Raw genomic sequence first — 19,673 nt, forward strand, 5'->3', positions numbered from 1 at the left:
GACCTACTCTATAGTATCACCATGTTGTGTTCTCTTATGTCTGCTCAAGTGATCAGACCGCGCATAGGACTTGGAGCAGACGGCGCAACGGTGTGGGCGGTCACCTGTATGAATTTTCATGTGTTGATTCATGGCACTCTTCTGTGAGAACCTCCGAGTGCATGAATGGCACTGATATGGCTTCTCACCTGTATGGGTGCGCAGGTGTACTACCATCAAGGACTTACTCGAGAAGCTCTTAGGGCATGAAGGACATTGAAATGGCTTTTCGCCTGTGTGGGTGCGCAGATGGTCCTGAAGCTTGGACTTTCGTACGAATCTCTGAAGGCATGAAGGGCACTGATATGGCTTCTCGCCTGTATGGGTTCGCAGGTGTAGTGCAATCAAGGACTTACTCGAGAAGCTCTTAGGGCATGAAGGGCATTGAAACGGCTTCTCGCCTGTGTGGGTGCGCAGGTGGTCCTGAAGCTTGGACTTTCGTGAGAATCTCTGAAGGCAAGAAGGGCACTGATATGGCTTCTCGCCTGTATGGGTGCGCAGGTGTAGCTTCACAGCGGACTTGTGTGAAAAGCTCTGAGGGCATGAAGGGCATTGAAATGGCTTCTCGCCTGTGTGGGTGCGCAGGTGTTCCTCAAGCTTCGACTTACTCAAGAAGCCTTGAGGACATAAAGGGCACTGAAATGGCTTCTCACCTGTGTGGCTGTGCAGGTGGTCTTTCAGGTAGGTCTTACGTGAGAAGCACTTAGAACACACATGGCATACAAATGGACGCTCGCCAGTATGGATGAACAGGTGCCTGTTTAGGGTGCTCCTCCTTGAGAAGCTCTGAAGGCACAAATGGCATTTAAACAGGCTCTCGCCAGTATGGACCCTGGCGTGTTCTTTCAGACAGAACAGTTTATCAGCCTTATAATCACAAAGGTGGCATTGATGGAGGCATCCCTGCTGTGAGTTGTCACTGCTGGCACTTGATGGAGAAATAGGCCTGGATACTGCACAAATAAAGCAAAAGTAGAATTTATTATGGAATACAAAAAAAGAACACAGAGCTTAAAGTAAATAAGCTTTCTTTTCATTTATTTTTTTTTATTTGGGAGCTCTTGAGGGTGTTTGTAGGCATGATAGAAAGGTCACCTAGTCTTTTTTGATTTACTAAATATTTCTGTACTTGAATGCTTTATAACCCTGTTTATGAAGTACACCCAAATATTCACCAAAGATTCATTTTTCAAAGAGGTAAAATATCACGAAGCGAGAGAACGTGGAGCGCGAACATATTCACAGATTTCAACCACCCCTATAAAACCATGTCAAAAAGCTTCAACCCAGCTTGCTCTCTCATCCTCAAGGAGAACTCGAGCTTTGGTGGCCATATTTGGCACTTGCAAAACTTATGATTCGCTGACATGACAAATTTCGTATGAGACTTCAGCAATGGGTTTATTCTTGTGGATCACATGCCAAACTTTGGCAACATTTTCATAGCTTGAAACAGTAAAGTAGCAAGGACATACCACATTTCCCCCCGTATAACTTCTTAACACATAACAGCCCGCACCCCTTTCAGAACAGCCCAGAAAGAAAAAAAAATAGGCATATATAATCCATAGGAATAATGCTCAAATGCTCACAAAGAGTCTCCATTCGGGGATAAATCACTTATCCATGTCATATCTTTTGCCAGCAACTCAAACCCCCCATTTCGGCCATGCTGCTGGGCTGCTGAGTGCAGCTCATCATGATCCAAGTTATACTTTGCTGGCGCCGTGTGATCTACTCACTAATTGCTAAATGCATAATGGCAATCCGTAAATAGCAGGAGAATGGGAAAACATGAAGCTGGCCAGAAGAGAGCTTTAACATGCAGGAGCAAAAGGAGGTTGGGGTTTCTAAGAGATAACGAAACTTTGAATAGCAGAGAACCTTGCCCTGATGTGTGGCTTCATGGCAGCATGCGCTGCGCTGCCTTGAAGTCACATTTCAAAACTGAAATTTCTGCAATCTGCATCCTGACTTCACTGTCGAATTCGATTGCAATAGCAATTATATGCATACTTCAAGCGAATTTCTGCCGCCGCCGTATCGTCACCGTGATGTTCCGTATAAAGTCCAAACACGACAACATCATTGCCACGCGTCGTACGCAATGGTGGTCCAGCCGGTTTAGGATTTGGAGCAGGAGAAATGTCGTTCTGGAGCAGTTGAGGAGCAGCCACACCAGCATTTTGGAGCAGTTTCGAAAAAGAAAAATTTGTCTTTCTTGGAACACTTGGAGTAGTACAGCAGTAATCTGTAGCCATTTGGCAAAGCTTGTTATTACTGTGCAATCAGTAAATGCTGCTCAACAGTGAAGCAAGACACAAAGCCAACAGCGCCCAACTTAGCTTGCATTCCCATGGATGGTATAACATGCATGATATGTTGCAAACATTTTTTATTTGGGTAGGCAAGGAACTTAATTTTGCACACAAATAATATTTTGTAGGCTAACGAGAACAAAAATGTGCTCCTGGGTACAAGAGACATAAAATTACACCGGCTAGTCCCTCAGGACCTCAATAAAAGTTCATTGTCTGTCTGTCTGAGCTGGAACAATTTGCACTGTCAGGTAGAAGAGAAAAAGTGATGGCAAATGTCTGATGTGCATTCCAAATACGAGATGGACTTACATTACTGCACTAGATGAAATATGTACTATGCCAATAACAATGCTAGAAGCTCGACGAGAAACTATGCGTCTATGAACGGCGCCAAGATCAGATGCCTCCGCATGGTGTGTCGCAAAGAAAGTGATGGCAGTGGAGAACAATGTTCGTACCATCCCATACAGTCACTTTCATTGCGACATGGTTGGTAGGCTTCCTGTGTGTTGTGTGGCCTGTGTGAATAGATACGAGTTGATTCGCTGTAAGAGCAAAACTTGTCGCCGATATCCGACCTACCTTTCAAAATACTATCTTTTACGTCTAAAATAGCTCTGAAGGCCTGCCAGTACAACTATTAGGCACATTGGTGCTCATAATGTGACAGGAAAAGGCAGGTATATGGACACGTGTATAATTAAGGAATACATACTGTGTCCAGTGACAATTGCCTCTTCCCACTCTTGGTATGCTTCACCGCAATACTTCACGTATACTTCATCACATCACTGCTGTATTGAGGCGAAGCTGACTTTTGGGAACTGGCTTATGCAACGCGTCGTGCCTTTCCAGCTTCGAAGCCACTGGCGAGGATTACAAAGGCAAAGTAGGTGCAAACGGTAACAGCAGTATATTCTTTTAATGAAAAGCACCCAACAGCAAGAAGCTTGGTAGCGAACGTTGAAGTAGCTAGGCCTAGCATTGCCGCAGTGGTTGCTACCGCTGCCAGCAGATCTGCGTGTGAGAGCGCCTGGTCGAGGAGACGAGATGATCAAAACGGCTGTGGTGGTGGCTTCACTGAATGCCCTTTCGGACTTGCGGTCATGGCAAAAAGTTTGGAAAATCGGATGGCGAAGGGTTTTTTCACCCCAAATTTCAGACGTTCTTACACATTGGTTCCATGGGGTACCGTAGCAGTGCCGCGAAAGCGTTCAAATTATCGGATGTGTGAAAAACCAATTGTTGACTGCAGTAGCATAACCTAGCTTAAAACATTTCATTGCCGTGAAATAGCGAGAATACCACCCTTTTTCGCAGTTGGCGTAAATGGCGCATGTGTGGATGAAGCCAGGAGCATGCAGGCAAGTTGAATTGTAGCAAGATGGCGCAAATGGCGCAGCTGGACCACCATTGCATACGCTGTATGTGCGAGTGAAAGCTTGCAAGGCGCTGCCGATGATCGCGGCTCAATCTTGCGTGCGAGGGAGGAAGGCGGAGCGGAAGCACGCTGTCTTCTGTCGCACACAAGGCACGGGAGGACGGGGGTCAGATGAGGGAGGGGGGCTTTCTACATCGACAGCTGCTGCTTATGGTGGATCCACACGACGGACGGCTCCGCGAAAACCTGTTCCACAGACGCTTATTCCGCCATCCGTCTGGCTGCGAAGCGCATCCAGACGACGGACGGAGTGAGCAGACGACCGTGCCAGAAAATTAAGGATGGCAGCACCGCCCGAAGCAACTGCCATCCGCTCTAGCCTGTCAAGTCGTCATTGTCATCCACTGTGTGGCCCGTAACTTTCAAACTGAGGCTTGTATTTGGTTTAAATTTGTGTCCAGAAGCTTCGACAGCAAAGTATTTGTGATGAGTGGCCATCGTTTCCGAAAGCCATACTCAGATTCGTGTAGGCTTAGTGGCTGTAAGGTCATCAGTAGATTTCAGGAAGTAGCAAAATAGTAAGGCTACGAAAGCCTTCTTAACAGCTTGTCTATCCTTTATGTAAAAGTTGCTTGCCTTAGGATATGTCTGCTAATTACTGATGATATGCTTTTGTTTTCTTTAGCATATCAGCAGGAGAGAGCCACCACTTCTTGAGTCGACAATTTCGTCTAGGCCACTCGAGTGTAAACGATATCCACCAAACGTGTACGGCAATTTATGAAGAGTTGAAAAATGACTTCCCGAAAAGGCCATGCACCGAAGACGAGTGGAAAGAGGTAATCGCAGGTTTCAATCAAAAATAGAATTTTCTAAACTACGTTGGAGCTATGGAGGGGAAGGATGTACTAATTACAAAGCCAGCAAATTCTGGGACAGTGTACAGAAATTACAACAAGAGCTTCAGCATTATACTGTTTGCCGTCGTTGATGCCAACTACATACAAGTTTTTGTACACGGATATTGGTGCACCAGGCTCACAAGGAGGTGCGGGCGTCTGGCAAACGCCGCCGCTACAAACACATGTATCAAACATGATGGCTGGTCTTCTGGAACTTGCGAAGGTGGCAAGCTCGCCCGATGTGCACCTGCGACCCGTGTTCGTCGCAGATGACACCTTCACTATAGGAAGGAACTTGATGAAGCCCTATGGGGGCTCTTCCTTAACAGAAGAGAAGATAATCTTTAATTACAGGTAATTTATGCCTCTACACTGAAACGGAACTATGTATGTGATATGTGAACTATGTAAAGGTGAGGTCTAAGATCTGATAACTCCAGAATTGTTGCACTTATGAAATAATAGAAAGCTTTGAGATGAGCCAGTGTAATTAATGCAGTTGCTGGGTTGGGGCAAGCAAACCAGCGGGGAAACTTTATTGTAATATTTAGTGGTAGTTAAAGCCTGCTATCATCTTCTCCAGTGGTGTAACAGATACGAAACAGCCTAACGATTTGTGCTTACATTGCAGGTTGTCCAGGGCTCGGCATGTCGTTGAGAACGCCTTTGGAGTACTTGCAAATCGGTTCAGATTTCTGCCCACTGTAATCAATGCTGAGCCCGAAAGGGTGATAGCGATGGTAAATGCTGCATGCGTATTGCATAACTTTCTTGCCATTGATTTGCACTCTATTGACTCGAGTGCCGATACAATGTTTACTGGATCACTGTTCTCTACACAGCCCAGTTCTCATGGAAGAATTAGTACTGTTGGTTCTGCAGTGCGAGAGAGTTTATGTGCATTTTTAAATGGCAGGGGTGCTGTGTCATGGCAGCAGCAATCAGCGCACTTGGATGCGAATGTATACAGAAGACCTTAAGATTGTATAGAGACAGTGCAAGGCGCACTTGTGTTATGCCATATCATGCATTAAACTTTTGTGAAATTAAATGTGCTGTCTATATGATAACGGAGAAATCGTCTTGCGCCCTGCCAAACAGTCAGCATCTTTAACTATGGGAATGACGAGTGAACTGTTAGAATGCAAAGAAAAAGTGTTTTATTCAAATTACAATTGAGTTTCTTTCTCAGTCTGAACAAGAATGAAAGTAAACAACTCTTTAATAACTTCTCATTTAAGATGATCTCATTTCAGCTTCCTCACTCGCCGCTGTCCACATAATTTTCCAGTGTCTTCAGGATGGCGGTTTGGCATGCAATAATTTCAGCCTTTGGAATGAGGCGCATGTGCGCAGCAACTAACTTCTTCCCAAGTATTCAGCTGCATCTTCGGGTTGTGCAACTTTTGCTGGCTGGTCCATGCTGGTCGCTATCTTTTCTAGTACATTCTGTCTTTGCGCCCACATATCATCTGATGACATAGCAGATCGTCATCTCTTCCTGCCCACTATTGAGCGAAAGCTTGCAGCGGATGCCTTGCCAGTCGGTAGGTCAACCGCGGTAATGGCGTCATTGTCCAACACTGCGGTCTCTGCATCCGTGGCACCTGGAGTCTCCTCATTGACTTGGGCTGTCTGCAGTAAATAAAATAATGTATTAAGTCTCTTGTACTTCCACAATTTATCAGTTTCGTGGCAGACACCAACAAAAGGATTGTTTACTGTGAAAACCTGTATAGCGACAATCTGCAAGCAATCAGTTACTACTGCAGCGCACAAACAAAAGTGGGAGATTTGAACTTAAGCGCCAAAACTATTTTCATATCTCATCTACGCCTGACAGCATTTGGAGACACTTCAATATGCTTAACAAGATATGTTAATGGACATGTATTACGGCATGTTTTTATTGTAACATCTTACTGAAGCTAAGCGCACGTTAAATAAAAGACATATCTTCCAATATTTCATCTAGCAGAAACGGTTTATCACAGACGAAAAAAAGGAAATTTATCTCCGAGCTCTCCGGCATAGCTTGGTGAGTTTCACCACTCACCGAACGCCGACAGGGCACTTTCGCCACGTCCAGAAACTTGTTGTAGAAGCGCCAATGGCCTCTATAAACATCGGAGCATGCCATTCCACTCTTTGTCGTCTCCACCTTCTTTTTCTCCAAGCGGTACGTGTGCCTCTTGTTGTCAAAGAAACATCGTAGGGCTTCAGTAAATCAAAACATATTTTTAGTACCGTGCAAAAATTTCACTGTATTGTTAAGTCAGTCGCCATGTGATCACATTCTCGTGGGAACGACGTCACACATTTAGACATCTTTTATTATTCCACAATGCCTTCTACTTTTAATACGCAGACATACATGCTGTTTTTCGATGGCTACTTCCGTGAATATCTTCACTTTCGCCGCAATGTTGCGTATGACTAGCATCGGTGGCTAGAGATGTCGGCATTCGCTAGTAACAGCATCTGGGATCTGTGCCAGGGGCACTTGATCAAACCTTGCATTTTTATCGAGCGACCGTGCCTCTGCTGCAACAGCTTGTTTGACAGTAGACAAACCAACCCTATCGTTCCTAGACGCCAATGTGTCCAACGCTTTGTACACGAAGTGTAATTCTTACGATTATTGGCACGAAGTCTATCCACGTGACAGCGCCCAAATATAAACACTAAATGTATACTTAAGAATACTCACTGGCATCGTGTGGCCTGTACGCTGGCCACTCCATGTCCATTTAGCTGGCGATGCGCTGCCACATCGTCTCTTTCGCTCTTGTGTCCGTGCATTCGGTGAGAGTCATGTCCCACAATGCGGGGAACTGCTCCACGAGATGCAAGAAGAAGAAAGTTGCCTCATCGCTCAAGTTCATTGCAGTCGCTCTTGTGCAAGTCGTACGCGCAAGCAGGCACGAGTAGTGTCAACAGCAATGAAGCTGTTTCAGAAAGATCCCAAAGCCATGCTTGTTGCCAGACTGTAGAGCATGCTAGGCTAAATCCGCAACATTCGACCACCAGAATCCACATGCGAAAAATAGCTCGGCATTTTCTGTCCGTGAGGGTTTCAGACGACACGCAGACGGCATGAATCCGTGAAGCACAGTCACATGATGCGCCGTCCGTCGCGGAAAAGACGGATGTCTGTCGTGTGGATCCACCATTACAGGGCGGCCGTGCCTTGCAAGCGATCTGCTACCTGGACAAAGTGTGCGCCCGCACGGGCCTCATCTACAAAGTGATCTGCAATGTGGACAAAGTACGCAGAGTGCCGTAGCTTCGTATGCGCTGTGCTTTCGATGTTCAGTACGTGTTGTACCAAGAAACAGCACGAAGATCAATTCACTCGCTGCTGCTGCCATATTTACTCTCTTGAGCCTTTGACAGCGAGTTTCCGTGGTCATCGAGCGAGATATGTTCATGTTTACCTGTGTGCGTGTTACCACGCATGTTAATTAATTAGGTTAGTAAGCGTATGCTTGCAAGTCTATGCGCCCAATAAAACCAATATGCTTAACTTCCATGCGTGCTAATTAATTAGGCTAGTAAGCGTAGGCTTTCAAGTCTATACGGCCAATAAAACCAGTATGCTTACTTCGTATAGGTGTCTAATAATTTGCTATCACAATCGATGCTCCGCCTTTCGGGCAAAACTGCGACTTCTTTAAACAAAATGTTTGATGTTAAACACACAAAAATATGGTAGCTTCTTTTTGAGTAACATCCCAGAATTCTTCATCTGAGAAAACTACTTGCCGACCTGGGATTCATTCAGTGTCGTCCTAATGGGTTTAACAAAGTATGGCATCTTCAGTTGCAGTTTCGCTCGAAGTGAAACAATTTGACACATACTCTGCTCCTTGTGCTCTACCATCACAAAACTGTGGCAAATGATTGTAGAAGTGACAAGGAATGGTCCAAACGAAAATATTCCTACACAGAATGCAATGCAAATTAGCACACCAACACATAATCTAATAACCTAACCTAAACAGCTGGATGCATAAGAAATGCAGGCAAGTATGCACAACATTAGTTTCCGGTTACATTTGGTTCCTCCCTCACACTTGATTTTTGCACAGTTGAGCGATGAGCACTTACAATTTTGTTGCGTCTTCACATTAAGGAGTACCACATAAAAGTGGTGTAGCCAAAAATTTAGTTCGGGGGAAGGGGGGCTCTCCGCTGATAACTACTAAAGCCCCTGCATCCACGCGCCACCGCCGCTTTCTTAAGTAGCGACAACCTTTGTTGTGCACCGTCTTTCCCCTCACACCAAATACGGTTCCGGTATTTCTGGTTCCGGCATTTCCGGTTTAAAAATTTCCGGTTCCGGCGTTTCCGCTTCCTGGAGTTGTGCTGCGGGAATTTCCGCTTTGACTGCTGTTAGACAATGGTGAGACGCCCGCGCGTGCTTAGCAGAGCTGTGGCAGTCACCATAAGAAGAATGCACAGGGGACAAGCTGTTGTATTCCGCTGAAGTAGTAGTTCACGGTCGCTGTTTTCCAAATGCACGAAAAACAGCAGTGGTCTCCAAGCGCCCAGGCCCTACATTCCACTTTACGTTGTCGCGCGTGCAACAACCCGTCGCAGGCTGACGCGAAGCAGCGAACACGAGCAGATCGCTGGTTACAATAGGCGGTGGTTCTTGGATGGAATCGCATTCACAGTTTCAACCGCAGCTCATGCAATTAAAGCCTCTCCAGCGACGCGAAAGTAAACAACGCTAAAAACAAAGCATCACTTTCACTCGGAACAGGAAGCTGCAGCTACGTAAGTTCCGCTTGACGCCGGAAGCTAAGGGTGTGAGTGGGAGAGGACCGTGGAGGAGGAGGGCAGGTTGGCGGTACTTAACCTGGTCGGCGGAAACGTGTATGGAGGGGCTTTAATAACTACCATCCTCCCCCTCCTTCCCCTCCTCTCTCTCTACACACACACCCACACACAAACACACACATACAAAGGACAAGAAACGTCCAACACAAATTAAACATCATATGCCCAGAAAATGATTCATCATGGACAAACATTAATGAACAAGAACACATTTCGATCGAATGAGCAGTGTTTCCCACAGAATTCTTAAAGCTAAGCCAATTTTTTTTTTTGCTAGAGTATTAACACATGCACATATAAATGATTTAGTAAATGTAATTCCGCGGTCAGTGTCAGTAAAATTGTTCGCAGATGACTGTGTTGTATATAAAGAAATAACATCAATAGAAGACCATAATTTCCTCCAAGAATCTGCTTAAAATATGTAACTGGTGTGAGGAATGGAATATAGATTTGAACATTGATAAAAGTGTACTTCTCCGAGTTACACGACAAAGAAATATTAGCTGTTACTAATTTTGCCTCCAGAACAGTCACATTAGCAAGGTCTCACAATATAAATACCGAGGAATAACTCTTAACAACCAATTAACCTGTGGCACTCATATTTCTGAGAACTGTTCAACTGCATTCTCGAAGCTCTGTTTCTTGAGACGAAAATTAAAATATACTCCTAGCCATATTAAGCTCTTGCCTTATAAAACTTTCATCAGGTCCAAACTTGAATACTCGTCCGTAATTTGGGACCCCCCCACTAAGAAAGACGTCTATCAATTAGAGCTCGTTCAGAGAAAGGTAGTACGTTTCGTTTTTCATAAACACAGAAGGTCAGACTCCCCAACACAACTTATGAAGGACAATAATATCCCGTTGCTTAGTACACGTAGAAAACTGAATCGCATTTCTTTCCTTCATAAAATTTTGGCAGGAAAGCTTAGCATTGCTCCCCCCTCATTCCTCAGGCACTCCACTACTCGAAGGACCCGACATTATAGTGAACACTCATTACAGCCCATATTTGCTAAAACAAACTCATTTAAGCGCAGTTTTTTCCCTCAAACAATAGCTGATTGGAACGCGCTTCCTGAATCTATTTTTCGCGCTCCTGACGTGGAACAGGCCCTTCAAACTTTGTTTCTTCAGTAGAAAGCAAACAATTTCAATGTTCACTGTTTCAGTTTCTACTCTGTCATCTTTTAATTTTTGATTCTCGTATGTCACATGCAATGTAATCTTTTTTTTCTTTTTTGCATTTGCGTGCTGTTATGATTTGTGTTTTCATGCCCCTCCTGCTTGGGCCAATCTGGCCTGCAGTATAGTGAAACAAAATAAATAAATAATAATAAGTCTGATTTATTTCTTGGGTATTCTTACAGTTTCATTGAAGCTGTATTTTTTCATGGCTAAAAACACATTTAAAGATGCTGCTATTAGTCTGAGTAACACTCCATTTTTTTTATATCGAAACGCATGCAGAAACACTACTGGGAGTTATCTAAGTATCTGTAAACATACCCCAAATTTCAATTGGCCCATCCCCAAATTTCAAGTCCTCAGCAGCAGAATGTTACACACTTGGGCAAGTTGTACCAAGCTAGGTACACTTGGCCATATAACACAAACTCACAGAAGCAAGCAAAAGTAAAAGAAGTGCCGATCACTGCCCACCTGACGTGGAGCTTGACTGATTCACAGTCTCTGTAGTCTGCACGCTCCTCGACTCGCTCCCTGCTTTGAAGGAGCACCCGACAGACTTGTCTGCCAGAGGCAAACGGCACTGTATGCCAACCTCGACCTGACTGATGACCTTGGAAGGAGTATGGCAGGCCACTTTGGCATCAGTGATGCATTCACCAAGGCTCATTGCATTTGTGAGGCCTGCAGAAAATAATTGTAACAATTGCAGTCCTGTTACAGCATCAAGAACAAGGGGTAAATACAACAATTGAATAAATGCAGGGGCACTTCATAATGCATAGCCATGGAACACAAAATAATCCTTTCCGTTCAGTAGTCCTAAAGCACGACAATGAACAATCCACATTGACTACTCGAAAGCATGGCAACCTTTTTCTGTGCAAGGTGTATGGCAGAAGAACTTATCTCAGACATTTTTTTTTTTTCATGTCATATGTTTTAAAGCTATTGGTGCAGTCCAACTAATGCAAAGCGATTGCAAGGTCTTTAGGTCATCGCCATCAGCCCACTTAAAGGGAAGCTGAGGAGTCTGTCGAATTCAATAAGACGCTCATATACTGATGTGGAAACCTTATAAACCATGCAGGTAAAATCTTTTGGGGGATTTTTCGCTTAGGAGCGACGTAATCGTCGATTAAAATTGTGCTGTAGCTACGCCTCCTGTCGAGCGCCGCACGCTGCTGCTGACGATGCGAGCGGAGACCGGAAACCGGGGATAGTGACGTCAGCATTGGTGTTCCGTTCCTTCGCAACCTCTGCGACCGTGCCTGACCATGCTTATTTCTGTGTGCGTGCCGTCCTAATCTGCTTCGCTCGACCCTACATTCCTTTGTTTGTGTGTATGTAGAGTGGTAGTTGACATGCGCAGCATCAATTGAACTTGTAGGCCTATCATGCTGGCATTCTGTGCAGCCTACAGTTGCACGAACACCAGCGGCTATGACGATGTTCCGATGTTCCATTAGTTCCTGCAAGACAAGAAGCTTTCAGCTAAGTGGGAGGCTGCTGTGAAGCGAAAGAACTTCAAGCGCTCAAGAACAACAGTGCTGTACTCTAACCACTTACGTGACGACGATTACTACCAGAGTTTATCAATAATGCGTGCTATGGGTTCTCCTTCGTGTTAGCACGCTGAACAAAATTTGCATGTTTCTGTACCACCCTTGACGCAGGTTTCATCGCCAAGCACCACGAATTTTCTATTCGCACGTGTGTTGTGAAACAGCCTGCATGGAGCTACCATAACGCAGTGCAAGTGTAAAGTTTGCATGTGTTGGAAAGCCGGCTCACGCCAGGACGCTGCGCTCCCCCTTCTCTCGCGCACATAGAGAAACCAACCATCTCACATAGCCGATGGAATTCACCGGTTACGAGTAGCGTGCGGATGAGATGCTGATGAAGGTTACACGTGCTACAACAGCCGGTAAACTTTTACTGCGTTTAAACAGTCTGTGTAGATTGCAGACAGCTTTGGGGCAGCTCACAAATGCCGAAGAACGCATCACTGCTTACGTTCTACGAGGAGGCATGCAGGAACATAACACTACAGTTGTTTGCCTGGAAACGTACTCACTGGATCGCTGAGTGCAGCTTAGGAAAAAACATACTCGCCAAAGAACATTTCCAACACAAGGAGATGCTAACACTTCGCCTTCGTTCGCGTAGAAAGCACTGCTTGCACCAGCATTTTTTGCTTCTTGGAGAGGCCGGCTTTCCGTAATCGGCTCGTACATGTAGGGACAAGTACATGTGCAAGTATAAACCCCATACAACTGATCTTGCATGCGACAGCGACAAGCGAGGCGATGGCTGTCGCGTTCACTCGTTGCCTACAAGCAGAACTCCACGTGAGTGACGGCTTTGAGCGGCGGATTCCCGGTATAAGGGCAGCAATATACGCGCCGAAACTAGCGTGACGCGTGCTTTATCAATTTAAGTTGATGTATTTTACTGTAAAAAGGAGCACAAAATATTTCTAAAGGTCTTGCACTAGGTTCTTATTCTTGCACGTGTAAAATTCTATAGTTTGCTCGTTCTGTGCGACAAACAGTAGTATTTGAGTTATGTACATCCAGTTCCGGCTTCGCACTATTGGTTAGTCGCTCATAGCACTTCCGGGCGACGAGCGACGAATTCTCGATTTCTGGAAACGAGCGATCTGTTCAAGCGACGGCCTGTTTTGTCGCTCGAAGCCGTCGCCCGTCGCCGTTGAGTGCAAAATTGCTCTTGTGGGGTTTGGACTTAACGCCGAACTCCTCAGAGAAACGCAAGCTCTCAAAATTTTCCATGACCGTCTCAGCGAAATAGCACCAAACTACCTTGCACCGTGCTTCGTGTGTAGCGGCAGCAGTTGGTCCAAACGAACACCATTGTTGACGTCACGAGGCGCCCGACCAATCACTGGCGGAAACGAGGCGCGCAAGCTGCCCCGAGTCTGCTGCTGCACTTTTCGTCGAAATAAAATCTGTTCGCGCTTTCTTTTGCTCAATTTCGATGCGATATTCGAATGCAGAGGGTTGAAAAGCATGACGTACTGCTCTTCCCTCATTTTTTTCTGGAAAAGCTTTCGGCTTCCCTTTAATGTCCATTGTAGGATTCCCAATCACCACATGTCTTGTGCCAGGTGATACCATTTTATGCTTGCAAATTCTCTATTTCATCACACTACCTAGTTGTTTCTTGTCCGCAACTGCACATCAGTTTCATTGGTGCCCATTCAGTAACCCTTACAGACCACCAGTTACCTGCCCTACACATTACATTGACTGCCAAGGTTCATTTTTAATGCAATAGCATTCTTTAAGAACTTCACCCAGTTAGCGGTAGGTCTGTATGTATGTCTGTATGTCAGCACCCACTTCTTTCGCGCTAACTTGAGTCAGCGGGTAGTCTATAGTCAAAGAGGTAGAGCATCTGGCTGCTGTGCTGAGGGAATTGGACTCAAAACCCATCGTCGGCCCAACTTGGGTCACTGAGCAGCTAACACTTGGTATGTGCTGTTGTTCAACAAACTTCTTTGACGTCACATTGAGTCACCGGGTGTGTGCCACTCTTCAATGACTCTGGATGGCCTCTCCCAGTGATCTCCAATTAGCCCTATCGTACCCGATTTCAAGTAGTGCTTGCGAATTTTTGTATTTCATCCTCCCACCTAACTTTCTGCCATCCTCGACTGTGCTCTCCATTTTTTAGCACCCATTCTGTAGCTGTAACAGACCACCAGTTAACTGCTGTACACATTCACATGGCCTGCCCACCTCAATTTTTCCTCTGAATGTCAACTAGAATGGTGGCTGCTCCTGTTTGCTCTTTGATCCATACCGCTCTCTTCCTGTCTCTTCAGGTTACACTTAACCACCTCTCTTGTTCCAGCATTCGTTGCACGGTCCTCAGTTGTTCTCAAGACTCTTTCTTAACCTCTAGAATTCTGCTGCAATCGGTCACAATTTAATAATGGTTGCAGTGTGCGCACTTTCATGGTTTGTTGTTTCTTTACTACGTTCTTTGCTGCTTGAAAGAGTTTACCTGCCTTTGTGCCTTACCTCCCACTTCAATTACTGCTTCTGAAATCAGCCTAGTTACAGTTTCATTCATTACCTTTAATGGTGTGTTCATATTTGTTCTAAGCTGCACATTTGTTTGAATTCCCGAATTCATCTCTTTTTACCCAAGCATGTCTAGGTTGGCCTGTTTCCTCTTACCTAATTTGGTCTTTCTCTCTTCAAATTGAGAACAATCCTAGACCTCACTAACCTATGATCACTGCCATTTACTCTACCTAACACTTCTACATCCTGCACTATGCTAGGGTCGGCACAAAGTATGAAGTGTATTTCTTCTTTCCCCATTAGGGCTTTCACAGTTCCACTTCCTAGCAGTTATTGTGCACGGAAGAAGGTATTCAGCATTCAGAGGCAATTTCTTTCAGTGAACTCTACCAACAAATCTCGTCTACTATTTCTAGAGTTGATGCCATAGTTGCCAGTCACCCCTTCTCCCACCCGATTTCCCCCACTTTTGCATTAAGGTCACCCATGACTACTGTATACAGTTTGCACCTTTCTCATTGCTAATTCAACATCCTCATGAAACTGCTCTATTTCTCCATCATCATCACGGGCTGTTGGAGAGTAGGCTTGCACTTCCTGTAATCTATATCTCCTATTAAGTTTTATTATGACAACTGCTACCCCTTTATTAATACTATCGCATTCTAGTGACAAGTGAACAACCACAAGGGCACACCATAGTGGGCAAGCCTGCGCCCAGCAAAAGAAGTAACACTCAACACAATGATAGCGATCGTCGATCATCGAAATCTGATCTGCGGGTCAAGACAAAATGGGAAGACAATGTACAAAATGGGAAGACCAAGATGGTTCGACAATATGATGGGAAGAGACGAAAATTTCACCTCTGTGGAGGCAATTAGATGAGCTGTTGTGATGAAATTAGTAGATAAACATAAATACTACCCCAGAAAGTAGATGGGAAACGGGGCCGCAGTAGCTCAGTGGGCGAGAGCATCGCAGACATAATGCAAAGACTTGAATTCATACCCCATCTGTGGCCAGTTTTCTTTTTTTTTTCATCCATGTTTATTTCCATTAATTCATTTTCTTTAATTCAATTAATAAGTACACAAGTTATGTCCCATATGGTGACCTTGGTATCTTTGTTTGTTGGCTTCTTAAGATATGACTAATAAAAATTGGGCCTCTTGCTTTCCTTTCTTCTCGTTCATTGATAAGACAGTAATATAGAGACATTTTGCAGGACGTGGCTGGTGTAGATGAAGGAGAGGGGACAAATACATGTGACATGGGTACGTAATGCTAGTCTATGCTGTGTTGATATCAGCCAGGCTCATTTTGTCATAATCCCTGCTTACAAAATGTGACAGGGGATTTCAGGAATTTAACTGCGATAAAGGAGAGCTAGTTTAATAACTTATTCATAAGAACACCAAGTTATGAACACAGAATGAGAAATGAGTTGCTTCAATAAGGGCGGAAAGACAAAACTATATCAAAAATGCATTTTGACCTCTGAAGTTTCCATATTCCTTGCAAACAAGAGTGCAAGCCCTAAGCTCTTGTTGGTAAGCTTTCTGGGCCCTCCTTTAGCAAATTAGAGTGCGAACTTGTGTTAAAAAAAATTGTGCAGGAGACAATGACTGTCAATGGAAGCGAATAGCCCAAACGAATGAACGAGTGGGTGAACAAACAAAAGAACAAGCGAACAAAAGAGCGAACGAATGTTTTCTTTGCCGAGTCTGACCAACCACCATCACACACCTCCAACTAACAAGGAAAACGAACGAAAGAGCCAAAGGAAGATATCCACTTCAAAAATTTCATCACAGCGACTCGTCCATGCCAGAATGAAATGTACAGAGCATGCCACACTGCTACACATAAAGCCCAGAGCAAGTGGCAAAGCTGTAAGAATATTTTCACCATACTAACAATACACTAACAGTTGCCAACCTCAACTCTGACAAATACAAAGACATCTTAAGCATACCTGCAGAGCTGTTTCTGATGTGGTTGAGGCTATTCAAGCTTTTGTTTCAGCTTACTGACATTCCCTGTGTGCAAAACCTAGCATAAACTAAAGCTTTCGCACACCATTCATACAATCTCTTATGACACAGCCATTGGATCGCACAAATAGACACAACCTTATGTCCAAACCAGACGCCGAGGATGCAATTGGCAAGTGATAGTGCACCTATTGCAGAAGATGTCAGTGAAAAGACGTAGTCCCATAGAAAACTGGCTCGCATCTGAGAACGGTCATTGGTAGTCCGCAGGAAAATTCTTTCTCTGCAATTTATAATCTCTGGACAGCTGGAAACAAATTTTCTGGATCCTTCTTTTACTTTGTCCTTTGTGATGGCATCGGGCGTAAGTGCAATACAACATTACAGTGTTTTGGCCTACACAATTTTATATGCGAGTTTAACATGTTGTGGGCAACTTCCAACATTTAAATGGCCAGCCTTAATAGCTTAAACCTTAACAAGCCTTGCCACCTGTATAGCACGGTCATGAGAGGGTGTCATACATCACTCAAGCCACCATAAATTAAGTCCTCCTTTACTGGAGCAGCACAAGCTATACAAGCTACAGCATGCCCTTAGCAAATGGATATACATACCAAATACTGCACTGAGCCAACCAGCAGAAATCAGCACTCGTGGTTGTTGTCAATGATTCAGGGACAAGCTAGATCTTGATGAGCACAACAAACATCAGCAGAAGCTGTAAAGACAGCAGCAGCACAGTAAAACAAATTAAACAAATGGCTGTATACACTGCCAAGGATATGGGCCTAGGTATCTTCATTATGTAACTGTCGAAAATTGCAACATGTGCTCCTCATGCTACATGTGCTCCTCATGCAACATGTGCTCCTCACGCAACATGCTCCTCATGCTGCGTAATGCTACAAGACGCATTACGCAGCACGGACCTGGCGGAGCTGCTCTGGGCTGTCCAGCGAGCCCACGATGCGTCCAGGGAGTTACAACTCCCAGTCCCAATGTGGTAGTAGCCCGCTCTATGGGACCTTGCACCCCGTAGCTTGCAGGACCTTTCAATAAAGTTACTCCATCCATCCATCCATTCATCCATCCATACTCATGCAAACGGGAAAAAGGTTATTTTAGCTGTAAACATTGTGAATTGGTCTAGGTAGTTTTAATTGATATCCTAAAAACAGCAAAGACAAAAATTACGGCAGACACAGTGCCTGTGTCATCTACCTTCTTGTTACAATGTCAATGACGGATACAAAGTTATGCACATTATATACGAACAAAGAAAGCAACGGATGTGTGTATAATAGAGTGATGAGCTGATTCGTGCACTTATATATGTTTACCTTTGAAATAAGTGACAGCAGGCAGGGAAGTGGCTATGTTTACTTGCTCGCTCACTACTTACACATTGCACGACAACTTCACAGCTCACACATAAGAGCTGTTAAGAAGCTTCAAGCGCAGCCAATATACTGTCGCTATCCGAGTGCCACAAATGGAAAGTGCTGATGCCCTAGCTATAGTGGTCAGCACAAGCAGCGAGGCTGGAAAATAAATGCAGCCATGTGCGTGACCACTGGTTCAGCTGTGCGCAATACCATAACCGTCTCGTGACCTCCGCAAAAGAGACGCATACATATATTCACCTCATAAAGGTGAAGAAAAAAATACCCACAAGGCAGCATTTGCAGGACTAACAGTTCAGTGCATTTGCATGTTGTTGTTGTTGTTGCCGCAAAATGTGGCTCGTACCCACGAGGGGTATTGGGCCACACTGTATAGAATGAAATGAATACCGAACAACATACCAAAAGGGTTAAATTCAAACATTTATAATGAATCATTTGGCAATTAGCTGATAATACCCATTTTGTGAGTACCTATACATCAACTAAATTGATGAAAATAAAATTAGACTGAGAAGCTAATGAAAAATAATAATGAAATGTCCCACGGTCGGTACCCTAGCAGCAAAACCTTCCGGATGCTTCAATGAACTTCTGCAGAGCACAAATCATCGACCCATGACTTGTGCCTAATTGACAGGCACCTGTTTGAAAAAATGAACATTTTGCGAACGGAGGAGAAGCTGCGGCAAGAAAGGAAGAAATGGTCAATAGTTTCTGGTTCATAACAAAAAGAACAGAGGTTAGTTATGGATAGACAAGATCTATGAAGGTAAAAATTTAGGCGGGGTACTCGACAGCGGAAACTTGCTAACGTCACCTCGCATTCGGGTGAAAGGCATGTGTTCGTGTACCACTGAAATTTTAGATGTTGAAGATCATGTGCATAGATTATTCATTACAAGTCATTTGGCGCGTAGGAGGTGCCGTGGCACTTTTTTTCACATAACGACTAAAGACATGGCAACACACACCTTGCTGTTGCACATTTCTAACAGTGGCAATCTATTGTTTCAACTAACGGAAGAAAGCGCATAACCGCAGCAGTGCCCATCGAAGGCACGAACTGATTATACCGCGATGTCTGCGATACTGCGACAACTGTTTCAGGCTAGCTGGCACTCTTGAGATCACTTTATACCGAACGAATTCGAAAGCGCAGTTGCCCCTACAGGTGTCAGTAAACGTACAGATAATCATACAAAACTTTGAGCAGTACTCTCACCTTTGCTCCACATACGGTGCGGTAGCATGGTAGCAGCAGCAGCTAGGCAACTAATGTCAAGCAACGGCCCATCGCAATGTCCCGAAATTATGGCAACGACTGCCACGAGCGGCCGGATTAGGCGGATAACAATGAGGTCTAAAGTATTTTAGCGATGGCTTTTTCAGAATTAATCGGCTCTCGCTGGTGCTGCAAACCGCTGTAAACAACCATCTTCTGTAGCCACAGAAGCCAAACGGGCCAAACCATGGGTGTTCTTAAGGTCCCTAGATATTTTTTGCTTCTTTATAGAGCAGAAAATCTAGGGATTG

The 19,673-nt window shown here is 44.6% G+C and overlaps 1 protein-coding gene and 1 pseudogene across 8 annotated transcripts in view; one reads left to right on the top strand and one right to left on the bottom strand.

Annotated features, from left to right (window-relative positions):
- The window catches only part of LOC126546906 (uncharacterized), a 50,545-nt gene extending 31,007 nt beyond the window's left edge, over positions 1-19,538 (bottom strand). Inside the window, exons 1-6 of one of the 8 annotated variants that reach the window (XR_011893384.1) lie at positions 19,363-19,538; positions 17,349-17,452; positions 11,157-11,366; positions 7,354-7,477; positions 6,700-6,834; positions 5,787-6,278 (exon numbers count right to left, since the gene is read on the bottom strand). Coding sequence is in view for 4 of the 8 variants with exons in the window: in XM_050194627.2 (XP_050050584.2) it covers positions 693-992; positions 11,157-11,366; positions 19,363-19,390 (538 nt within the window). In the remaining 4 variants the exon portion in view is untranslated. Of the gene's footprint in view, positions 1-692; positions 993-5,786; positions 6,279-6,699; positions 6,861-7,353; positions 7,478-11,156; positions 11,367-17,348; positions 17,453-19,362 lie in introns of those variants that run through there. The other 7 variants (XM_072287169.1, XR_011893383.1, XM_072287168.1 and 4 more) reach the window with 7 other exon arrangements.
- Positions 3,690-5,675, top strand: LOC140216276 (uncharacterized; annotated as a pseudogene).
- Positions 19,539-19,673: the final 135 nt, after the last annotated feature.

This window comes from Dermacentor andersoni, chromosome 3 (genome assembly GCF_023375885.2).
Source record: "Dermacentor andersoni chromosome 3, qqDerAnde1_hic_scaffold, whole genome shotgun sequence".
Classification (NCBI taxonomy): domain Eukaryota; kingdom Metazoa; phylum Arthropoda; class Arachnida; order Ixodida; family Ixodidae; genus Dermacentor; species Dermacentor andersoni.